This window comes from Panulirus ornatus, chromosome 14 (assembly GCF_036320965.1).
Source record: "Panulirus ornatus isolate Po-2019 chromosome 14, ASM3632096v1, whole genome shotgun sequence".
NCBI classification, from domain to species: Eukaryota; Metazoa; Arthropoda; class Malacostraca; order Decapoda; family Palinuridae; genus Panulirus; species Panulirus ornatus.
The window spans coordinates 713,214-732,455 of record NC_092237.1 but is presented as its reverse complement, the minus strand read 5'-3'; the positions used below and the strand labels follow the sequence as shown (position 1 = coordinate 732,455).

Below are 19,242 nucleotides of genomic sequence, written 5' to 3'. Positions count from 1 at the left end.
CTAGAGTTTACTTCTTCCCTTGTTCTTGTCCTCTCACCAACCCCTGACTTTACTCCCAAAACATTCCCAAACCACTCTTCCCCTTTACCCTTGAGCTTTGTTTCACTCAGAACCAAAACATCCAGGTTCCTTTCCTCAAACATACTACCTATCTCTCCTTTTTTCTCCTCTTAGTTACATCCACACACATTTAGCCACCCCAATCTGAGCCTTCGAGGAGGATGAGAACTCCCCGCATGACTCCTTCTTCTGTTTCCCCTTTTAGAAAGTTAAAATACAAGTAGGAGAGGGTTTCTAGCCCCCTGCTAATATATATATATATATATATATCTTATTATCTTATACTTTGTCGCTGTCTCCCGCTTTAGCGAAGTAGCGCAAGAAAACAGACGAAAGAATGGCCTAACCCACCCACATACAGATGTATATACATACACGTCCACACATGCACATATACATACCTATACATCTCAACATATACATATATATACACACACAGACATATAAATATATACACAAGTACACAATTCATACTGTCTGCCCTTATTCATTCCCGTCGCCACCCCGCCACATATGAAATGAAAAACCCCTCACTCCGCATGTGCGCAAGGTAGCGCTAGGAAAAGACAACAAAGGCCTCATTCGTTCACATTCACTCTCTAGCTGTTGTGTATAATGCACCCAAACCACAGCTCCCTTTCCACATCCAGGCCCCACGGAACTTTCCATGGTTTACCCCAGACGCTTCACATGCCTTGGTTCAATCCATTGACAGCACGTCGACCCTGGTATACCACATCATTCCAATTCACTCTATTCCTTGCACGCCTTTCACCCTCCTGCATGTTCAGGCCCCGATCACTCAAAATCATTTTCACTCCATCTTTCCTCCTTCACTTTGGTCTCCCACTTCTCTTTCCCTCTCCTCTGACACATATATCCTCTTTGTCAATCTTTCCTCACTCATTCTCTCCATGTGACCAAACCATTTCAAAACACACTCTTCTGCTCTCTCAACCACACTCTTTTTATCACTACACATCTCTCTAACCTTTTCATTAGTTACTCGATCAAACCACCTCACACCACATATTGTTCTCAAACATCTCATTTCCAGCACATCCACTTTCCTCCGCACAACTCTTTTTATAAATATAAAAATAAATATAGAAATAAATATAAATATAAAAATAAGGACTGATGATTGGGAATACCTGGTTTAAAAAGCGAGATATACATAAGTATACTTATGTAAGTAGGAGAGATGGCCAGAGAGCGTTATTGGATTACGTGTTAATTGACAGGCGCGCGAAAGAGAGACTTTTGGATGTTAATGTGCTGAGAGGTGCAACTGGAGGGATGTCTGATCATTATCTTGTGGAGGCTAAGGTGAAGATTTGTGTGGGTTTTCAGAAAAGAAGAGTGAATGTTGGGGTGAAGAGGGTGGTGAGAGTAAGTGAGCTTGGGAAGGAGACTTGTGTGAGGAAGTACCAGGAGAGACTGAGTACAGAATGGAAAAAGGTGAGAACAATGGAAGTAAGGGGAGTGGGGGAGGAATGGGATGTATTTAGGGAATCAGTGATGGATTGCGCAAAAGATGCTTGTGGCATGAGAAGAGTGGGAGGTGGGTTGATTAGAAAGGGTAGTGAGTGGTGGGATGAAGAAGTAAGAGTATTAGTGAAAGAGAAGAGAGAGGCATTTGGACGATTTTTGCAGGGAAAAAATGCAGTTGAGTGGGAGACGTATAAAAGAAAGAGACAGGAGGTCAAGAGAAAGGTGCAAGAGGTGAAAAAAAGGGCAAATGAGAGTTGGGGTGAGAGAGTATCATTAAATTTTAGGGAGAATAAAAAGATGTTCTGGAAGGAGGTAAATAAAGTGCGTAAGACAAGGGAGCAAATGGGAACTTCAGTGAAGGGCGCAAATGGGGAGGTGATAACAAGTAGTGGTGATGTGAGAAGGAGATGGAGTGAGTATTTTGAAAGTTTGTTGAATGTGTTTGATGATAGAGTGGCAGATATAGGGTGTTTTGGTCGAGGTGGTGTGCAAAGTGAGAGGGTTAGGGAAAATGATTTGGTAAACAGAGAAGAGGTAGTAAAAGCTTTGCGGAAGATGAAAGCCGGCAAGGCAGCAGGTTTGGATGGTATTGCAGTGGAATTTATTAAAAAAGGGGGTGACTGTATTGTTGACTGGTTGGTAAGGTTATTTAATGTATGTATGACTCACGGTGAGGTGCCTGAGGATTGGCGGAATGCGTGCATAGTGCCATTGTACAAAGGCAAAGGGGATACGAGTGAGTGCTCAAATTACAGAGGTATAAGTTTGTTGAGTATTCCTGGTAAATTATATGGGAGGGTATTGATTGAGAGGGTGAAGGCATGTACAGAGCATCAGATTGGGGAAGAGCAGTGTGGTTTCAGAAGTGGTAGAGGATGTGTGGATCAGGTGTTTGCTTTGAAGAATGTATGTGAGAAATACTTAGAAAAGCAAATGGATTTGTATGTAGCATTTATGGATCTGGAGAAGGCATATGATAGAGTTGATAGAGATGCTCTGTGGAAGGTATTAAGAATATATGGTGTGGGAGGCAAGTTGTTAGAAGCAGTGAAAAGTTTTTATCAAGGATGTAAGGCATGTGTACGTGTAGGAAGAGAGGAAAGTGATTGGTTCTCAGTGAATGTAGGTTTGCGGCAGGGGTGTGTGATGTCTCCATGGTTGTTTAATTTGTTTATGGATGGGGTTGTTAGGGAGGTGAATGCAAGAGTTTTGGAAAGAGGGGCAAGTATGAAGTCTGTTGGGAATGAGAGAGCTTGGGAAGTGAGTCAGTTGTTGTTCGCTGATGATACAGCGCTGGTGGCTGATTCATGTGAGAAACTGCAGAAGCTGGTGACTGAGTTTGGTAAAGTGTGTGAAAGAAGAAAGTTAAGAGTAAATGTGAATAAGAGCAAGGTTATTAGGTACAGTAGGGTTGAGGGTCAAGTCAATTGGGAGGTGAGTTTGAATGGAGAAAAACTGGAGGAAGTGAAGTGTTTTAGATATCTGGGAGTGGATCTGGCAGCGGATGGAACCATGGAAGCGGAAGTGGATCATAGGGTGGGGGAGGGGGCGAAAATTCTGAGAGCCTTGAAGAATGTGTGGAAGTCGAGAACATTATCTCGGAAAGCAAAAATGGGTATGTTTGAAGGAATAGTGGTTCCAACAATGTTGTATGGTTGCGAGGCGTGGGCTATGGATAGAGTTGTGCGCAGGAGGATGGATGTGCTGGAAATGAGATGTTTGAGGACAATGTGTGGTGTGAGGTGGTTTGATCAAGTAAGTAACGTAAGGGTAAGAGAGATGTGTGGAAATAAAAAGAGCGTGGTTGAGAGAGCAGAAGAGGGTGTTTTGAAATGGTTTGGGCACATGGAGAGAATGAGTGAGGAAAGATTGACCAAGAGGATATATGTGTCGGAGGTGGAGGGAACGAGGAGAAGAGGGAGACCAAATTGGAGGTGGAAAGATGGAGTGAAAAAGATTTTGTGTGATCGGGGCCTGAACGTGCAGGAGGGTGAAAGGAGGGCAAGGAATAGAGTGAATTGGAGCGATGTGGTATACCGGGGTTGACGTGCTGTCAGTGGATTGAATCGGGGCATGTGAAGTGTCTGGGGTAAACCATGGAAAGCTGTGTAGGTATGTATAGTTGCGTGTGTGAACGTATGTATATACATGTGTATGGGGGTGGGTTGGGCCATTTCTTTCGTCTGTTTCCTTGCGCTACCTCGCAAACGCGGGAGACAGCGACAAAGCAAAAAAAAAAAAAAAAAATATATATATATATATATGTACAAATTTATAGGTGTGCAAAAGATAGACTCCTAGATGTTAATGTGTTGGGAGGGGAAACTAATATGAATGAGAAGAGGGTGAGAAAGAAATGAGCTTGGAAAAAAGAGGTGTGTGTGTGAAATACTAGAAGAGATTGGGTATAGAATAGCTAAAGTTGTAAGCAAATGAAGCAAGGGGAATGGGAGATATTTAGTGAAGCAGTGATAGCATGTGCAAGAGATATGGGATGTGGATGTGGATGTGGAAAGGGAGCTGTGGTTTCGGTGCATTATTACATGACAGCTAGTGACTGAGTGTGAACGAATAGGGCCTTTGTTGTCTTTTCCTAGCACTACCTCACACACATGAGGGGGAAGGATGTTGTTATTCCATGTGTGGCGGGGTGGCGATGGGAATGAATAAAGGCAGACAGTATGAATTATGTACATGGGTATATATGTATATGTCTGTGTGTGTATATATATGTATACGTTGAGATGTATAGGTATGTATATGTTGGTGTGTGTGGACGTGTATGTATATACATGTGTATGTGGGTGGGTTGGGCCATTCTTTCGTCTGTTTCCTTGCACTACCTCGCTGGCGCGGGGGGCAGCGACGGGGCAAAGTGAATAAATAGATAAATATATAAAGGGGAGAAAGAATACTTCCCACGTATTCCCTGCATGTCGTAGAAGGCGACTAAAAGGGAAGGGAGCGGGGGGCTGGAAATCCTCCCCTCTCATTTTTTTTTAAATTTTCCAAAAGAAGGAACAGAGAAGGGGGCCATATGAGGATATTCCCTCAAAGGCCCAGTCCTCTGTTCTTAACGCTACCTCGCTAATGCGGGAAATGGCGAATAGTATGAAAAAAAAAAAAAAATATATATATATATATATATATATATATATATATATATATATATATATATATATATATATATTTTTTTTTATACCTCGTCGCTGTCTCCCGCGATTGCGAGGTAGCGCAAGGAAACAGACGAAAGAAATGGCCCAACCCCCCCCATACACATGTACATACACACGTCCACACACGCAAATATACATACCTACACAGCTTTCCATGGTTTACCCCGGACGCTTCACATGCCTTGATTCAATCCACTGACAGCACGTCAACCCCTGTATACCACATCGCTCCAATTCACTCTATTCCTTGCCCTCCTTTCACCCTCCTGCATGTTCAGGCCCCGATCACACAAAATCCTTTTCACTCCATCTTTCCACCTCCAATTTGGTCTCCCTCTTCTCCTCGTTCCCTCCACCTCCGACACATATATCCTCTTGGTCAATCTTTCCTCACTCATTCTCTCCATGTGCCCAAACCATTTCAAAACACCCTCTTCTGCTCTCTCAACCACGCTCTTTTTATTTCCACACATCTCTCTTACCCTTACGTTACTTACTCGATCAAACCACCTCACACCACACATTGTCCTCAAACATCTCATTTCCAGCACATCCATCCTCCTGCGCACAACTCTATCCATAGCCCACGCCTCGCAACCATACAACATTGTTGGAACCACTATTCCTTCAAACATACCCATTTTTGCTTTCCGAGATAATGTTCTCGACTTCCACACATTTTTCAAGGCTCCCAAAATTTTCGCCCCCTCCCCCACCCTATGATCCACTTCCGCTTCCATGGTTCCATCCGCTGACAGATCCACTCCCAGATATCTAAAACACTTCACTTCCTCCAGTTTTTCTCCATTCAAACTCACCTCCCAATTGACTTGACCCTCAACCCTACTGTACCTAATAACCTTGCTCTTATTCACATTTACTCTTAACTTTCTTCTTCCACACACTTTACCAAACTCCGTCACCAGCTTCTGCAGTTTCTCACATGAATCCGCCACCAGCGCTGTATCATCAGCGAACAACAACTGACTCACTTCCCAAGCTCTCTCATCCCCAACAGACTTCATACTTGCCCCTCTTTCCAAGACTCTTGCATTTACCTCCCTAACAACCCCATCCATATATATATATATATATATATATATATATATATATATATATATATATATATATATATATATATATATATATATATATATATATGCATAGTGCCATTGTACAAAGGCAAAGGGGATAAGAGTGAATGCTCAAATTACAGAGGTATAAGTTTGTTGAGTATTCCTGGTAAATTATATGGGAGGGTATTGATTGAGAGGGTGAAGGCATGTACAGAGCATCAGATTGGGGAAGAGCAGTGTGGTTTCAGAAGTGGTAGAGGATGTGTGGATCAGGTGTTTGCTTTGAAGAATGTATGTGAGAAATACTTAGAAAAGCAAATGGATTTGTATGTAGCATTTATGGATCTGGAGAAGGCATATGATAGAGTTGATAGAGATGCTCTGTGGAAGGTATTAAGAATATATGGTGTGGGAGGAAAGTTGTTAGAAGCAGTGAAAAGTTTTTATCGAGGATGTAAGGCATGTGTACGTGTAGGAAGAGAGGAAAGTGATTGGTTCTCAGTGAATGTAGGTTTGCGGCAGGGGTGTGTGATGTCTCCATGGTTGTTTAATTTGTTTATGGATGGGGTTGTTAGGGAGGTAAATGCAAGAGTTTTGGAAAGAGGGGCAAGTATGAAGTCTGTTGGGGATGAGAGAGCTTGGGAAGTGAGTCAGTTGTTGTTCGCTGATGATACAGTGCTGGTGGCTGATTCATGTGAGAAACTGCAGAAGCTGGTGACTGAGTTTGGTAAAGTGTGTGGAAGAAGAAAGTTAAGAGTAAATGTGAATAAGAGCAAGGTTATTAGGTACAGTAGGGTTGAGGGTCAAGTCAATTGGGAGGTGAGTTTGAATGGAGAAAAACTGGAGGAAGTGAAGTGTTTTAGATATCTGGGAGTGGATCTGGCAGCGGATGGAACCATGGAAGCGGAAGTGGATCATAGGGTGGGGGAGGGAGCGAAAATTCTGGGGGCCTTGAAGAATGTGTGGAAGTCGAGAACATTATCTCGGAAAGCAAAAATGGGTATGTTTGAAGGAATAGTGGTTCCAACAATGTTGTATGGTTGCGAGGCGTGGGCTATGGATAGAGTTGTGCGCAGGAGGATGGATGTGCTGGAAATGAGATGTTTGAGGACAATGTGTGGTGTGAGGTGGTTTGATCGAGTGAGTAACGTAAGGGTAAGAGAGATGTGTGGAAATAAAAAGAGCGTGGTTGAGAGAGCAGAAGAGGGTGTTTTGAAGTGGTTTGGGCACATGGAGAGAATGAGTGAGGAAAGATTGACCAAGAGGATATATGTGTCGGAGGTGGAGGGAACGAGGAGAAGAGGGAGACCAAATTGGAGGTGGAAAGATGGAGTGAAAAAGATTTTGTGTGATCGGGGCCTGAACATGCAGGAGGGTGAAAGGAGGGCAAGGAATAGAGTGAATTGGAGCGATGTGGTATACCGGGGTTGATGTGCTGTCAGTGGATTGAATCAAGGCATGTGAAGCGTCTGGGGTAAACCATGGAAAGCTGTGTAGGTATGTATATTTGCGTGTGTGGACGTATGTATATACATGTGTATGGGGGGGGGGTTGGGCCATTTCTTTCGTCTGTTCCCTTGCGCTACCTCGCAAACGCGGGAGACAGCGACAAAGTAAAAAAAAAAAAAAAATATATATATATATATATATATATATATATATATATATATGTATATATATATATATATATATCTTACCCTTACGTTACTTACTCGATCAAACCACCTCACACCACACATTGTCCTCAAACATCTCATTTCCAGCACATCCATCCTCCTGCGCACAACTCTATCCATAGTCCACGCCTCGCAACCATACAACATTGTTGGAACCACTATTCCTTCAAACATACCCATTTTTGCTTTCCGAGATAATGTTCTCGACTTCCACACATTCTTCAAGGCTCCCAGAATTTTCGCCCCCTCCCCCACCCTATGATCCACTTCCACTTCCTTGTTTCCATCCGCTGCCAGATCCACTCCCAGATATCTAAAACACTTCACTTCCTCCAGTTTTTCTCCATTCAAACTCACCTCCCAATTGACTTGGAAATACAAAGAGCGTGGTTGAGAGAGCAGAAGAGGGTGTTTTGAAATGGTTTGGTCACATGGAGAGAATGAGTGAGGAAAGATTGACCAAGAGGATATATGTGTCGGAGGTGGAGGGAACGAGGAGAAGAGGGAGACCAAATTGGAGGTGGAAAGATGGAGTGAAAAAGATTTTGTGTGATCGGGGCCTGAACATGCAGGAGGGTGAAAGGAGGGCAAGGAATAGAGTGAATTGGAGCGATGTGGTATACCGGGGTTGACGTGCTGTCAGTGGATTGAATCAAGGCATGTGAAGCGTCTGGGGTAAACCATGGAAAGCTGTGTAGGTATGTATATTTGCGTGTGTGGACGTATGTATATACATGTGTATGGGGGTGGGTTGGGCCATTTCTTTCGTCTGTTTCCTTGCGCTACCTCGCAAACGCGGGAGACAGCGTCAAAAAAAAATATATATATATATATATATATATATATATATATATGAAAAAAAAAAAAAAAAAAAAAAAAAAAAAATATATATATATATATATATATATATATATATATATATATATATATCTTTTTCTTTCATACTATTCGCCATTTCCCGCATTAGCGAGGTAGCATAGAGAACAGAGGACTGGGCCATTGAGGGAATATCCTCACCTGGGCCCCTTCTCTGTTCCCTCTTTTGGAAAATTAAAAAAAAAAGTGAGAGGGGAGGATTTCCAGCCCCCCGCTCCCTCCCCTTTTAGTCGCCTTCTACGACACGCAGGGAATACGTGGGAAGTACATATTATCCCTGGGGATAGGGGAGAAAGAATACTTCCCACGTATTCAGTGCATGTCATAGAAGGTGACTTAAAGGGTGGGAGCAGGGGGCCAGAAATCCTCCCCTCCCATTTTTTACTTTTTCAGAAAAAGGAACAGAGATTGAGGCCAAGTGAGGATATTCCCCCAAAGGCTCAGTACTCTGTTCTTAATGCTACCTTGCAAATGTGGGAAATGGCAAATCTGTAGGGAGGCGTGGGGTGCTATTTCATGTGTGGTGGGGTGGCGATGGGAATGGATGAAAGCAGCAAGTATGAATATGCACGTTTGTATACATGTATATGTCTGTGTATGTATATGTATGCATACATTTGAATGTATATATATGTATATGTGCATGTCTTATTATTATTATTTTGCTTTGTCGCTGTCTCCCGCATTTGCGAGGTAGTGCTAGGAAACAGACGAAAGAAATGGCCCAACCCACCCCCATCCACATGTATATACATACACGTCCCCACACGCAAATATACATACCCATACATCTCAATGTACACATATATATACACACACAGACATACATATATACACATGCACACAATTCACACTGCCTTTATTCATTCCCATTGCCACCTCGCCACACATGGAAAACCATCCCCCTCCCCCCTCATGTGTGCGAGGTAGCGCTAGGAAAAGACAACAAAGGCCCCATTCGTTCACACTCAGTCTCTAGCTGTCATGCAATAATGTGCATGTATGGGCGTTTTTATTTGTACATGTGTATGGGGGTGGGTTGGGCCATTCTTCATCTGTTTCCTTGTGCTACATACATCTTAAACTAACTGGTTTAAGATGTAATGTACTAGAGGTGATAGGGATGGAAGGAGAAAAAAAAAAGCCTCGTGGTATAGGGCTAGAATCAAGATTGATAGTCTTATGCCCTTCATATTGGTGCTTTGTGAATATGCTTCTATGTGAATTTTTCAGCATATGGATGATGAAGCTCAGGCTCAGCGAGCTATTCGTGAGTTAGATGGGTACGAGCTTCATGGCTTGCGTCTTAGAGTCCAAGAGTCAACTTCTCGTGTGAGACAGCAGGCTGGCATGGGAAATCCAGACATGTGTTACCGTTGTGGTTCCTCTGGCCATTGGTCTAAGGAGTGTCCCAGGGATGGACGAATGGGAGGCCCTCGTTACCCCGATCGTGAACGAGGTCGGAGCTATGGAGGTCGATATGACCCATATCCACCACCACCACCACCTGGTTATGCCAGGGAACGCATGATGCGCTTCAGGGTTAGTGTCTTATTCATAGTTTGATATTATGCTTTGGACTTCTTAAAACACACCACTTAAACTCTTCTAGCTACTTATCCATTGTAATGACATTTCACCTAATCCACACAGCCACTGGAAAAACATTCACAAACTAAAGGAAAGCATACTGGTCAGGATTCACACAGTAGATAGAATCCAAGTTGCAGAACCTTACAGTAGATGATTTTCCAATCCTACACCTAACTGTTTCACTCTTCAGCAGTACCAACAACCATACCAGCAAAAAGCAAATGCCTTAAGGAAATTTTTTCTCTCTCATACTTATTTGCTCTTTCCTTCATTAGCAAGGTTGCGGTAGGCACCAATGATGAAAATGTGTCATTCAGTCACCTCCATTCTTTAGCTGTCATATGTGATACACCAAAACTGCATTACTTTATCCACACCCAGGCCCCACAAACCTTCTGTGGTTTTCCTTGGCTGCTTCACACTCCCTGGTACAGTCTGTTGACAGAATGGCATCCCCTGTATATTACTTCATTCCAGTTCACTGTCTCATACACATCTCTTACCCTCCAGCATGTTCCAGCCATGATCTCTCAAAATCTTATTCACTCAACCTTCCATATCTGGTATCATCCCCTGTATATCACTTCATTCCAGTTCAGTTTGTCTCATGCACACCTCTCACCTTCCAGCATGTTTCAGCCATGAGCTTTCAAAATCTTATTCACTCAACCTTCTATGTCCAATTTGGTCTCCCCCAATCCCTTGTCAACTGTACTTTTGACACGTATATCCCCTTTGTTGACCACCTCTCATTCCCTCCATATGTCTGAACCATTTAAGCATTTCAACACACCTTCAGCTCTGTCAGTGATTCTCTTCATATTTCCATGCCTCTTTACTATATCATTAATTACTTGATCAGCCCTCTTCACACTGCTTATTGTCCTCAAATATTTTTTCTCCAGCCCATTCACCCTTTCTCATATATTCTTATCTAATGCCTATGCCTTGCATCTATACAGCACCCTCAAGACTAACCTTTGGACACATCTGTTTTTGCCCTCCCAGTTAGTGATCTATCTTTCCTTACATTTCTCATTTCTCCCAGAATCTTTGCCCCCAGACCCACAATATGATTTACCTCAATTTCCATGGTTCTATTTGCTGCCATACCCACTTCAGGTATCTAAGACACTTCACTTCCTCAAAGTTTTCTCCATTCATACACAAACCCCAGAGAAATTGACCCTTTGCACTCCTAAACCTAATATCCTGCTTTTATTTCCATTTGCTTTCAACTTTTTCCTTTCACACACTCTCCCAAACTCAGACGCCAATGACTGCATTTTCTCAAACAAATCTGCCACTACCACTGTGTCATTTGCAAACAACAGCAGCTGACATTCCCATCAGGGCTCCCCAACCCCAACCCACCCCAACCCTGGGATTGCGTGTGTGAGAAGGATTTAGGAGTCAGCATAATCCTTAACTTGTCATCAAAGTCCCACATCAGGGGAATCGTTAAACTGTGTAGGCATATAGAAGAATAGCTTTCAAGTATATGGGTAAGGAAATACATAGAGACCTCTAATAAAGGACGAAAAGTATTCTTTAGAAATGTCTATCAAGTGAAAAATTCTTCTAAAGGGGTCATTAAAACTTGGTGCATATGGAGATGGGTTCCTGACAGTTTCAATTCTTACACTAGTAAGTGCTATAGAATGGCTTTCTTTGGTAAACGTAATGGCTCTGCAGATGTTATTTTGATGTTTTATAGACAAAGACATTGTTATTGTAAATACCACATGAAACTAGATTTAAACAACATTCACAAGTTTTTCAGTGCTTTAAGTGTTGTTGATTACCACTGCTGTGCTCAAACAGTGTGTTTACACCTTCCTGGCTCACTCTCCCTCATCTCCAGCAGTTTAATCCTTGTGTAGGAAAAATTCTTTGCAAGTAAGGACGCGGTGGACTGGCTGGTTCTTTTTTTATCCTCTCACTGTTATCAAGTTATCATTTTAATGGTAGGAAAAGCAAGTCCAAGATGAGTTTGACACTTGCCTGCTGCAACCCTGTACATCACTTACATCTTTAAGTCAAGCTTGATCATTTTCTTGGCACCTTAAATGCTTTACCTATTCTCACACTTGCAGGCCATTTTCTAGATTTGGTTTTAAAATGTTCTGTAAATACACTTATGAGATAACAAAATAGAGTGACTGAAACTGAACTGATGCAAATTATGGTGGGCTATACATGATTAGCTTAGTGTGAACTGATTAGCTTAGAGAATGTAATCAAAGATTGTGGCAGATGTATTCATTGGTTCTTTATCTTCTACATTTAAAGGATTTTCTTTATTACTGTTTTATGACAGTTATGTATATTGTATTTTTTCTTTTCCATTAAATGCAGATCAGTCATATGAGGCCTTGTTAAAAGAGGTCTGTCTTTATTTACGGCAAAATGTTTTATCCTTCATAAGACCAAAATAGACTGTTCAATCTTAGTATGGTCACTGCACCTAAAGAAGCACAAAGAGCTAAAAGAGCTAATAGAGAAAGTCCAGAGGTGGGCAACAAGCTTGGTATCAGTCTAAAGAGAAATGAGCTATAGGGAAAGGCCTTGGGGTTTAAATAGGACCACTTTGGAAGAGAGAAGAGTGATAGATGACCATATCACAACTAATAATTTTTAAAACAGATCAGTGACAGACAAGGAATAGTTCTTTGAAAGATGCAAGGGTGGATTAACCAGAGGCATAATAAGAACTTACAGTAAGTAGGAATCTTGTTTGCAAAGAATTAAAGAAGTTGGTAAGGTTATTTAATGTATGTATGACTCATGGTGAGGTGCCTGAGGATTGGCGGAATGCGTGCATAGTGCCATTGTACAAAGGCAAAGGGGATAAGAGTGAGTGCTCAAATTACAGAGGTATAAGTTTGTTGAGTATTCCTGGTAAATTATATGGGAGGGTATTGATTGAGAGGGTGAAGGCATGTGCAGAGCATCAGATTGGGGAAGAGCAGTGTGGTTTCAGAAGTGGTAGAGGATGTGTGGATCAGGTGTTTGCTTTGAAGAATGTATGTGAGAAATACTTAGAAAAGCAAATGGATTTGTATGTAGCATTTATGGATCTGGAGAAGGCATATGATAGAGTTGATAGAGATGCTTTGTGGAAGGTATTAAGAATATATGGTGTGGGAGGCAAGTTGTTAGAAGCAGTGAAAAGTTTTTATCGAGGATGTAAGGCATGTGTACGTGTAGGAAGAGAGGAAAGTGATTGGTTCTTGGTGAATGTAGGTTTGCGGCAGGGGTGTGTGATGTCTCCATGGTTGTTTAATTTGTTTATGGATGGGGTTGTTAGGGAGGTGAATGCAAGAGTTTTGGAAAGAGGGGCAAGTATGAAGTCTGTTGGGGATGAGAGAGCTTGGGAAGTGAGTCAGTTGTTGTTCGCTGATGATACAGCGCTGGTGGCTGATTCATGTGAGAAACTGCAGAAGCTGGTGACTGAGTTTGGTAAAGTGTGTGAAAGAAGAAAGTTAAGAGTAAATGTGAATATGAGCAAGGTTATTAGGTACAGTAGGGTTGAGGGTCAAGTCAATTGGGAGGTGAGTTTGAATGGAGAAAAACTGGAGGAAGTGAAGTGTTTTAGATATCTGGGAGTGGATCTGGCAGCGGATGGAACCATGGAAGCGGAAGTGGATCATAGGGTGGGGGAGGGGGCGAAAATTCTGGGAGCCTTGAAGAATGTGTGGAAGTCGAGAACATTATCTCGGAAAGCAAAAATGGGTATGTTTGAAGGAATAGTGGTTCCAACAATGTTGTATGGTTGCGAGGCGTGGGCTATGGATAGAGTTGTGCGCAGGAGGATGGATGTGCTGGAAATGAGATGTTTGAGGACAATGTGTGGTGTGAGGTGGTTTGATCGAGTAAGTAACGTAAGGGTAAGAGAGATGTGTGGAAATAAAAAGAGCGTGGTTGAGAGAGCAGAAGAGGGTGTTTTGAAATGGTTTGGGCACATGGAGAGAATGAGTGAGGAAAGATTGACCAAGAGGATATATGTGTCGGAGGTGGAGGGAACGAGGAGAAGAGGGAGACCAAATTGGAGGTGGAAAGATGGAGTGAAAAAGATTTTGTGTGACTGGGGCCTGAACATGCAGGAGGGCGAAAGGAGGGCAAGGAATAGAGTGAATTGGAGCGATGTGGTATACCGGGGTTGACGTGCTGTCAGTGGATTGAATCAAGGCATGTGTAGCGTCTGGGGTAAACCATGGAAAGCTGTGTAGGTATGTATATTTGCGTGTGTGGACGTATGTATATACAAGTGTATGGGGGTGGGTTGGGCCATTTCTTTCGTCTGTTTCCTTGCGCTACCTCGCAAACGCGGGAGACAGCGACAAAAAAAAAAAAAAAAAAACATTTTATTGTATAAGAGTTTTGGATGAATTGAATGGAATGATTGTGAACATGGTTAATGAAGACAGCATACCTAAATTTAAGAAGTTGCATGATAATATAGAATGTTAAAAAGACGAGGCCCCACAAGTGTAAAACTCCCATCCCATATTGTACAAGTAGGTAGTTGCATGTGCCAGTTACTCCTTACACATTGGATGTCAACACAAAAGCCTTAGACAAACTAAGCACCCTTAGAACACTTACCAATACCAGATTTGGATAAGAAAAAGAGTATCTTGATTTTATATAGTGAAAGAAAAGAAAGGCATTTGGACGATACTTGCAGGGAAGTAGTGCAAATGACTGGGAGACGTATAAAAGAGCGGGAGGTGGTCAAGAGAAAGAGGCAAGGGTTGAAAAAGAGGGTAAATGAGATTTGGGTTGAGAGGATATCATTAGATTTTAGGGAGAATAAAAAGATGTTTTGGAAGGAGGTAAATAATGTGCGTAAGACAAAAGAACAAATGGGAACATTGGTGAAGGGGGCAAGTGGGGAGGTAATAACAGGTAGTAATGAAGTGAGAAGGAGTTGGAGTGAGTATTTTGAAGGTCTGTCGAATGTGTTTCATGATAGAGTGGCAGATATAGGGTATTATATTCGTGATGGTGTGTGAAGTGAGAGGGTCAGGGAGAATGGTTTGGTAAAGAGAGAAGAGGAAGTGAAAGCTTTGCAGAAGATAAAATCCAGCAAGGCAGTGGGTTTGGATGGTATTGCAATTGAATTTATTGAAAAAAGTGGGTGATTGTGTTGTTGATTGGTTGGTAAGGACATTCACTGTATGTATGGACCATGGTGAAGTACCTGGGGATTGGTGGAGTGCATGCCTAGTCCCGTTGTACAAAGGCAAAGGAGATAAAGATGAGTGTTCAAACTACAGAGGCATAAGTGTATTGAGTATGCATGGGAAATTATATGGGAGAGTATTGATTGAGATGGTGAAACATGTACAGAGCATCAGATTGGGGAAGAGGAGTATGGTTTCAGAAATGGTAGAGGATGTATGGATCAGGTGTTTGCTTTAAATACTTAGAAAACAGATGGATTTTTATGTAGCTTTTATGGATCTGGAGAAAGCATATAGGGCTGTTAGAGATGTTTTGTGGAAGGTTTTAAGAGTATGTGGTGTGGGAGGTAAGTTGCTAAAAGCAGTAAAATGTTTTTACCAAGGATGTAAGGCGTGTGTACGAGTAGAAAAGAGGAGAGTGATTGGTTCCCAGTGAAAGTCGGTTTGTGATGTAATGTTCCGTTGGTTGTTTAATTTGTTTATGGATGGGGTGGTTAGAGAGGTAAATGCAAGAGTTTTGAAGAGTGGGGCAAGTATGCAGTCTGTTGGGGATTAGAGGGCCCAGGAAGTGAACCAGTTGTTGTTTGCCTATGATACAGCTCTAGTGGCTTATTCGTGTGAGAAACTGCAGAAGTTGGTGATTGAGTTTGGAAAAGTGTGTCAAAGGAGAAAGTTGAGAGTAAATGTGAATAAGAGCAAGGTTATTAGGTTCAGTAGGGTTGAGGGACAAGTTAATTGGGATGTAAGTTTGAATGGAGAAAAATTGGAGGAAGGGAAGTGTTTTAGATATCTGGGAATAGACTTAGCAGAAGATGGTACCATGAAAGTGGAAGTGAGTCACTGGGTGGGGGAGGGGGCGAAGGTTCTGGGATTAGTGATGAATGTGTGTTTGAAGGAATAGTAGTTCCAACAATGTTATATGATTGCACGGCATGGGCTATAGATAGGGTTGTACTGAGGAGGATGGATGTGTTGGAAATGAAATGTTTGAGAACAATATATGGTGTGAGCTGGTTTGATTGAGTAAGTAATGTAAGGGTAAGAGAGATGTGTGGAAATAAAAAGAGAGAGCAGAAGAGGTGTATCGAAATGGTTTGGACATATGGAGAGAATGAATGATGATAGATTGACAAAGAGGATATATGTGTTAGAAATAGAGGGGACAAGGAAAAGCGAGAGACCAACTTGGAGGTGGAAGGATGGAGTGAAAAAGATTTTGAGCGATCGGTGCATGAACATACAGGAGGTTGAGAGACATGCGAGGAATAGAATGAATTGGAATGATGTGGTATGCCGGGGTTGACATGCTGTCGGTGGACTGAACCAGGGCATATGAAGTTCCTGGGGTAAACCATGGAAAGGTCTGTGGGGCCTAGATGTGGATAGGGAGCTGTGGTTTTGATGCATTTCACATGACAGCTGGAGACTGAAAGTGAACGATTGTGGCCTTTTTATCTGTTTTCCTGGCGCTACCTTGCTGAAGCGGTGGGTGGTGATGCTGTTTCCTGTGGGGCGGAGTAGTGACAGGAATGGAGGAAGGCAAGTAAATATGAATATATGTTTATTTCTGTGTATGTATATATATATGTATATGTTCATATGTTATCCCAGGGGATAGGGGAGAAAGAACACTTCCCACGTATTCCCTGCGTGTTATAGAAGGTGACTAAAAGGGGAGGGAGTGAGGGGCTGGAAATCCTCCCCTCCCATTTTTGATTTTCCCAAAAAAGGAACAGAGAAAGGGACCAAGTGAGGATATTCCCTCTAAGGCTCACTCCTCTGTTTTTAATGCTTCCTTGCTAATGCGGGAAATGGCAAATATGCATGAACATTTTTTCATATGTATATGTATGTGTATGGGCGTTCATGTGTTTATATGTGTACATGAATGGATGGGCCATTCTTCGTCTGTTTCCTGGTGCTACCTTGTTGTCACGGGAAACTAATTATGTATAGTAGATAGATAAATAACCTCCCAAAACAATGCACATACTCCATCCTAAGCATTGCCATACCTACCTGGTCATCCACCCTTTCTAAAGCAAATACAGTACACTAAAAATGGAAACCATGTAAAAAAAGAGCACTCATAACAATCACCAGTTACTTAGCTGCCTCAAGCCATCTCGAGAAAATGAATGTTCTTGGTATTTAGTTTTTTGTAGCAGCATTAGGCTCATACCATGCAGACCTCCACCCCTGTAGTAGAAGTGCCTCACACTTCAACATTTTGTTCTCCTCGATGCCTCCAATCCCAGTGAACATGATGTTGACAAAACTTACACAAAGGAGGATGACCCAAAAAACATTAAACAACTACATTCTCAGCACATTCTTAAACACAGCTCCACCAGACATGCACCCATTTACAACTACACTCTCTAGACATAGATGAGTGACCATGGCTTCTTTACTTTTAGGACACTACCCATCTCTCTAACATTATAAACATTGATTCAGCAAGTCAGATCTGTAATGTGCAAGATGCAACATCCGTGCTATAAACAAACCCTGAGTACTTACCCCTCACTTGTTATGTGGTCTCCCCACAAAAACACTCAAACACAGGATTAATTACCGCACTTCTTGACCTGCCCAATGGTATTGTTAGCCTCCAGAGCATTGTTGAGGTCCCCACAGAAAAGGATCCTGGGGCTGGAAAATATGTTAAGGTATAGTATACTGTATTTGAAAAAAATTTATGGCAGCATGTAGATGATGTATGGGAAATTATTAGACAAAAGCTGTAATGCTCTGCTTGTTTAAAAGTATAGGGAGGGTAGATATTATGCAGAACTATGGGATTAAGTTATATCAGAGTAGGAAAGGAGTTTGATAGAAGTGTGATAATCCTGAAAAAAGTTTTACATATACGCGAGATAAGGATTGCTTTACTTACCTGTGATTTTCCATATTTCCTCATTATTTTCAAAGTGAACAGTATTCAAGGTTACAGAGTGCATATTAGTTCAGATATTTACAATTACTTGACAAGATTTGGTGTAAAGTAGTTGGAATTACTCGACATGATTGACTGTTTTCACTTATGGTTTTTTATAATTTTTTGTTGAAATGTGAGTATAACTTTTTTGTACATGTAAATATTTCTATTTTTTAGGATGATTTTGATCGTTATGATCGCTATGCACGCTTCTATGATGAGGGATTATATGAACGTCGTTATGGTGATCACCCTCCTCCACCTCCACCACCTATGTTAGATGATTTATATGAGCGACGCCTTCCCCCATTGCCTCCTCCTCCTCCTCCTCATCCTGATTATCTTCGATATGGTCGACGTTCTCCTCCACCCCGGTTAGTATCTAACGTAGTGATTGTTTTGGGTATGATATGTAATCTCTTTGCTTAACTGTGAAGTGCAAGGATGTTAGCCCATACCTTAATTTGATGTTAGGGTACATAGACTCCAGAAAATGGGAAATTAGATAACCAAATAGAGTAGTTACCTCCTCATGAGCCTAGTTGACTTGGATCTAATTGTTCATTTCACAGTACCTTGGCTATTTATCCCCACTTAACAGAAAAAGTTAACATTTGCATCTGGTAGCATTAACTATCCAAGCCCTCAGTTTAAAATGTCTGTCCTTGAGTCCATGATTGGACATGGGAAACAGTTGAGTCTGTGAAGTTAGGAGATTGTTATATAGTAAGGTTTTGCTGGATTTATTTTGAGTGTCCAGATTGTTTGCAGTTGGAGTACTTCAAAGGAAAGTTGAGCACAGTTGAAGTGTCTTCTGGTTGATTTGCAGCTCCGCAAACATTTTCAATTAGACTTATATCTATCTATATCTTTGATGCCTGTTCTCAACTGGAACTTCCTTAAGGGGGTGACCACAGAAAGTCCATATTTAGTGAACTCCAGTGCGATTTCTTTGCCTTTAGTACCTTATCCTTAACTGGCCACTGGCAGAGGGCAACTCTCCGCAGTGTTTGTAGTGGCTCTTACTTAATGTTCCTGCTGACTGCTACTACCTGATACTCCTGCCTAATGTACCTACCTACTACTTCTACATCATCTTTCTATATAGTGCTCTTGCCTAAATGTTCCTACCTACTAATTCTATCTATCTACTGCTCATAC

General features: G+C 41.8%; 1 protein-coding gene across 4 annotated transcripts in view; it reads left to right on the top strand.

Moving 5' to 3' along the window:
- Positions 1-19,242, top strand: part of LOC139753123 (RNA-binding protein lark-like) — a 71,140-nt gene that overhangs the window by 27,736 nt on the left and 24,162 nt on the right. For all 4 annotated transcript variants that reach the window (XR_011713650.1, XM_071669232.1, XM_071669233.1 and 1 more), the window contains exons 4-5: positions 9,592-9,900; positions 18,259-18,455. Coding sequence is in view for 3 of the 4 variants with exons in the window: in XM_071669232.1 (XP_071525333.1) it covers positions 9,592-9,900; positions 18,259-18,455 (506 nt within the window). In the remaining variant the exon portion in view is untranslated. The remainder of the gene's footprint in view (positions 1-9,591; positions 9,901-18,258; positions 18,456-19,242) is intronic.